At 39.5% G+C, this 6,346-nt stretch overlaps 1 protein-coding gene across 1 annotated transcript in view; it reads right to left on the bottom strand.

The window, feature by feature from the left end:
- vps8 (VPS8 subunit of CORVET complex) overlaps nt 1-6,346 on the bottom strand; it is a 135,468-nt gene that overhangs the window by 3,841 nt on the left and 125,281 nt on the right. Inside the window, exons 41-44 of the mRNA XM_020623435.1 lie at nt 4,866-4,946; nt 3,496-3,665; nt 2,264-2,432; nt 626-679 (exon numbers count right to left, since the gene is read on the bottom strand). Of these exons, the coding sequence (XP_020479091.1) occupies nt 626-679; nt 2,264-2,432; nt 3,496-3,665; nt 4,866-4,946 (474 nt within the window). The remainder of the gene's footprint in view (nt 1-625; nt 680-2,263; nt 2,433-3,495; nt 3,666-4,865; nt 4,947-6,346) is intronic.

Raw genomic sequence — 6,346 nt, 5'->3', positions numbered from 1 at the left:
AAGACCTGGACCACAACAAAGATTCAAAAAATACACAACATAAATATTAAGTTGTATGTTTTCACATTCATGCATACAGTGTAAAAGTTCAAATTAATGCAGTATGAGTGCAGCTGTAATAGCACCATAAATGTTCAGTTTTACTTATGGATGGGTTTGTGATGGCAGGCCCTCCTTGTGCCATATGTTTGGTGATTTTTAAGGGGTAGACAATCAGAAATACAATACAGCAACAGTGTAGTAAATATCCCTTGGATTAAGCCCAAATTTGATTCTTGGTAAAAGCCTCTTTGCAACTGAGTCAAATTAATCTTAAAGGGTAAGTCCACTATTCTCATAGGACTTGCGTAGAACTCTACATTGAACCATTAAGTTTATAGTTTTGACAGTCACTTGTACTGGTTTTTCCATAATTTCAAAATGATTATGGCCTGAAAATAAGGCCCAAGGTGTATTAAACATAACCTTTATTGTTTATGTTTTAAGGGTAAAAATCTGTCAGGAAAAAACAAACAGTATTTCGGTGTAATAACCAGAGTCAAAGATGGCGGGCCAGGCAGCGATCTTGACTATGGTGTCATTTCTAAATGATAAAAATTCTTCCCTGCATCAGATAAAATCTCACCTTCTTCCTGTGAGGCTCTGCTCCTGCATCATGATGCACTGAAGTAACATGAGTCTGAGACAGAGAGAAGTATGAAGTGAGACTGCTGCCACAATCTGAAACACTAAAACTAGGACTTGAAAGGTTGAAAATAAAATGTGCAAAATATGGCTTTAAAACTAAATGCAAGGGTTCAAACATTTGAAAATAATATTGCTTCATTCTTTTCAATATTCCACATCAGTGTCTTAAAAGCTTTGAAGCTTGTGCAAACATTCAACATACCTCTGTCACCTCTTGAACTTAGTTTTTACAGCGAGTTTCAGGACTGTCTTTTCAGACTTTCAAATCTGCTCATTCTGACCCTGTGTAACCGGGAGAAATGATCCAAAACTGAAATAAAAGCAGCACTGTAAAGTGCTTTGGGTATGAGTTTTCTTTAAACTCATGTCCATTATATCGCCCTGGTGTCAGCGAGTTGCTTCCTGTTCCGGCCCCATTTAAATCTGAGAGGTTATCTTGTTTATATTAAAAAAGCCTGGAAACAAACTGCTCCTGAGCTGATTTGACATTTCAAACATGTTTCCATGACAAGTCCTGCAAGACTTTTGAAGAACCAAGAAATCCTGCATCATGTGAAATTTGTCAACAGTCATCTAGCTAACCTGTTAATCCACGTATGAAGAACAACTCCCCCAGGCCTCATCCCAAGAACAGCTACGCTACTTAAGATGATTTTACTGTTAAATATGGGAAATATAACTAAAAGCTTTCCAGGCTGATGATTAGAAAAGCACAGATTATTATTTACAGTTGAATCTTGGCCAATACACTGACTCTGTTGGAGGAAGTAACTAATGAAGTCAAGTTGCTGTGCCATCTATGCATAAAATTACACACAGCTCCTCTCTCAAATCAGAGACTGTAGATGAAATGTGTCATTTCTGCTGCTTTGTGGTGACAATCCAACATTCTATGAATTGTCACTCATCAAAGAGAACATCAGTGTTGATGTATCTACAAAACTACGGGTCACTAAATTACACTCATTTGAATTTTATTGGTAAGAAGCCACATTAAACATTTACATAAACAAATCAATCCACAGTAAATTAAACAGTGTAGCAAACTGAAAGACGAAAACTTTACAAAAAAGGTGGTAAACGATTTTGGTGCAATCTGTGTGCGCCAACTAAAGCCACCAAAATTGCCTTGCCACTGCAATAAGAATTAGTCTGAGCCCGTTTGTAACACAGATGCAGTTTCATGCCAAAATGACCACTAAAATGTCACCGTGCCAGCTAATCCATACAGTTCACCGGTACCACTCGTCCTACCTCAGTAAAACACATTGGCTGGTCTGGCAGGAAACTGCCAACAGGGGAAAAAATAGACTTACACCCAAGGAAAATGGAATAAAACCTGCATTTGCCCAATTGTTGGCTTTGTGCCTGCAAAAAACAGTTTGTAAGCCATGTGTAAAGACTAATGTCATTATCACTAGGAACCAATGGTTAGGGTAAGGAAGCTGGAAAGTGGTATTTTGTATATTTTCATTTTAATTTTTACACCCCTACCAGATACTATTTGAATACCAGAGTGAGGATTTTCCTAAAGACAAGCTATATTTATTCCCAGCACTTTCACAAACGCACACACCTGTGCTAGGGAAGTGTTCCGGCCTCTTTTTGCTTCAGTGGAATGCCCACCCCTTCCTCCTTGGCTGGAGGAACACTTGTAGCAGCTCCAATGCTGTTGCAGCTTTGAAGTAAAGCCCCTCCCACAGTCTTTCTGCTGCAGGCACTGGAAGTGGTACAGGTGGCCACAGCTGACAAGAAACATGCACACACAAGTTAGCATCTGTAAATATATTGTGCATGTATTTGACGTGGATAAATTGGGCTGGAATCTGCCAGGGGCACATCTGGGTTGTCCATAGGCAGGGTAGGATAATGATAAAAACTGTCCTAAAACCTTTGAGGAAAATATCAGTAACATCGATTAAAGAAAGCCAAGCACCAAAATGGAACAGTCACAAACATCAATGAACAATGGTTAACAGGAAATTGGCAAATGGTAATCTGAAACTCTGCTGATTCATATGTCAAAAGATTTGACACATCTTTAAAAGTTACTGAGCTATGTCCTTAAGAAAACCACCATTACTGTTTTTCTTGAATAACGAACACTACAAGGGGCGGCTATGGATCAGAGGGAGAGCAGGTCTTCCCCGGCTTCTCCATTTGACAGATCAAAGTGTCCTTGGACAAGACACTGAACTCCAAGTTTCCCCCAGTTTTATCACTGGTGTATGAGTGTGTCAGCATTTGTAAATGTGAGTGTGTGAGTGTGTGAATGGGCTAATATTGTAAAAGCACTTTGAGTGTGCTTCCTTGCATAGTAAAGTGTTAACTACGACCTTTTACCTTCAAATTACTAAAGCTATCAGTCAGATAACATTTATTGTCAAACATGGAACAGTTTAAAGTGAATATTAACAGTAGTTCAACAAATGTTTTTATGTGCCTCTAGAAAATATTTTAATGTTGTCATTACAGATTCTATGTGGGATCCGCGTATGCAGACTTATTCTCAAAGACAGTGGGTCTTCTTGGTGGGTTTAATGAGATGTATCTTAAGGATCATGAATTTTGGAGGCCCACTGAGCCTTTTTATCTCCAGTGTAAACTAAATATTCAAGTTCAGGTGCAGTTTTCAACCAATGGCAGCACTTTACAGTCATGTTAATTGGCAACATTGCTGAAAGAAAGAAAAGTGACTGTAAGTGGCGCACTGCTATTTTGAAGATGGAGGAGACTGCCTGAGCCTAGGTACAAGCCATCTGGCACTTATCTGTTGGCCAGGGGTTAAACACCTCCGGTGTGTGTTACCTGAACACAATGATCTCCTCAGCTGAATTCTGCCTCCTCTTGTACTGCTGCAGGCAGATGTTACAGTAGTCTTGTCGTGGGTGGAGTCCCCTTGTGACAGCAGCATGCAGGTGAGCCAGGGACCAGTGGAGATCATGGTTCAACAAAGCGGTGGTTGTTTCAAGTAAAGTCTAAAACAGAAAAAGACATTAAATACCAATCTGCATTTTTTATCATGCCAGCTGCATATACAGTATATGCAATGAAAGAGTTTTAAATATAAATTAGCAACTATAATGATCAACATTAAATATGTCTCAACCAGTGACGTGCAGTGAGGTTGACAGCTGGTGAGGCACTGACTCCGCCCCCCCGCACGTCACTGGTCTCAACAAATGTTAATAGCGTCCATGTCAGAATGGTGGATGGATAGTTAATAATTAATAACTGATTAATTATTGAATCTTATTTAAATAAGATTATTTAATATTAAATTGTTCAAATGTTTTAATATTAACAATAAGAAATGTACATGAACCTGTGTATGATACTCTGGTTTCAGAGGAGGAGATCCCTCTCCCCACACAGAGTCATCATACAGTGTTATCAGCAGACTTCCTGTAGCATTCTTTGTTACAGCAGAGCTAAAGAAGTCATTCACTCAGACTGCTCTGCTGTTTGTCATGGAGTGGAAGTGAGGTCTTCTCAGCAATCTTCAATAGTTTCTGAAGCATCCTCCAAAAAGCTTTCCAGGAGCTGGTTAACTAGTTTTTTGAGCAGCGGACTTCGATGCAGATTAATCTAGCTAGTTGTCAGCAAAAAGCTCTGGCTTTAGTTGTATTGATGGGCGGAGGAGACAAGCTGCAGCAAATAAGAAGAGGGTGTGGGTTTGCCAAAATGTATGATTTATCAGACAATGTGTAAAATCTTAGTTAATGCACCTTTAAGCTTTTTGCTGCTAAGACAACTTCATTTATTGATGGCCATGAAATGTGGCTAAAAACTCTGGAAAATGTATAGGAAGTGGATTTTGTCATAAGAGGTTTTGTCCAAGGTTAATAATGGTTATTTAAGTTTGTTGTTTATTAGTCCGTGTATTAGATATGACAATAATAATCACCTTTATTGGCCAAGCATGTTACACACAAGGAATTTGTTTTTGGTACAGAAACAATGGCAGCCATCTGTGGCGCCACCTCAACCAATGGCTCTAACCATCAGGGGCAACGGGAGGGTTCAGTGTCTTGGCCAAGGACAGGTCAACATGTGGACTGCTGGCACCAAGATTCGATCATTCAACCTTTTGGTTGGGAGACGACTGCTCTACCCACTGAACCACTGTTGCCTCCCCAATAGTGCACAAACATACACATGTATACAGAGTGTTTTACCTGTTCATAGTTAAACGTGTCCAGCATACCCAAAATGAGGCCTTGGATCTCTGCCAGCTTTCCTTTGCCATAAACTGGGTCCTGACAGACATGAACATGCAGACAGCATCACACCATGGGTACACAATATACAGTATAAACAGAAATTCCACTCATTTATGAAATCACACATTACAGACCTTTAGGCCAACATTGTCCACACTACCACACATTCATTACTAGAAAATACCAAAATACACAAACATACTATATATACATATACCTATTGTTATTTTTATAATACGGAAACAGCAAATTACAGTCTCAGACACTCAGAATTGCACTCGGGTCACTCTGCATCTCACTGTGCATCTCTTGTGAATTTGCTTCCATCTTTCTACTGTCAAGAAGAGCACGTGTCGACCATTCAGTGAAAAACTTGGAGAAAAAAAAAGGAGTGAAAACTGTGGTCGTGAGGACGGGTTAGAGGTCATTTTTTTTTAGACAAATTCAAAAGCTTCCCCACTCTACGTGTGATATCACCACTATAGCTGCTGAATGTTTCTCTTCATAGAGACCAATGTACAGTAGTTCTCATTTTGAACCATTTTAACAAAGGTTCCAACTAAGTTTGATCTTCTGAGAAGTACAAGTGAATTTAAAAATGTAATATATGGTAGATCAACCTCGTCATCAGTGAGCCTTGAACGCCCATGATGCTGCTGGTTCACTGTCCTTCCTTGGTAGGTACTAACCACTGCAGACCTGCAGTGTGGGAGATGCTGTGACCCAGTTGTCCAGCCACCACAGTTTGGCCCTTGTCAAAGTCACTTCTTATGCTGCCCTTTTTTCCTCCTTCCAACACCTCAACATCGAGGACTGAATGTTCACTTGCTACCCCACACACTGACAGCTGCCAGTGTAACGAGATAATCAATATGATTCACTTCACATTTCAGTGGTCATAATGATATGGCTGATCAGTATATATTTATACAATATTTGTGTAGCGTATAAAATTATTGCAACCTTGAACTGTTTTGTGTGAAGTATTAGGTGACTTGTTTTTCCAACAACATATAGAGTGGGTACGGAAAGTAGTCAGACCCCCTTAAATTTTTCACTCTTTGTTATATTGCAGCCATGTGCTAAAATCATTTAAGTTCATTTTTTTCCTCATTAATGTACACACAGCACCACATATTGACAGAAAAACACAGAATGTTTGACATTTTTGCAGATTTATTAAAAAAGAAAAACTGAAATATCACATGGTCATAAGTATTCAGACCCTTTGCTCAGTATTTAGTAGAAGCACCCTTTTGAGCTAATACAGCCATGAGTCTTTTTGGGAATGATGCAACAAGTTCACACCTGCATTTGGGGATCCTCTGCCATTCCTCCTTGCAGATCCTCTCCAGTTCTGTAAGGTTGGATGGTAAACGTTGGTGGACAGCCATTTTCAGGTCTCTCCAGAGATGCTCAATGGGGTTTAAGTCAGG

The sequence above is a fragment of the Monopterus albus genome, unplaced genomic scaffold (genome assembly GCF_001952655.1).
Source record: "Monopterus albus unplaced genomic scaffold, M_albus_1.0 scaffold299.1, whole genome shotgun sequence".
NCBI lineage: Eukaryota > Metazoa > Chordata > Actinopteri > Synbranchiformes > Synbranchidae > Monopterus > Monopterus albus.
Note: the sequence above shows the minus strand (reverse complement) of the source record. Positions and strands in the feature narration are given on the sequence as shown.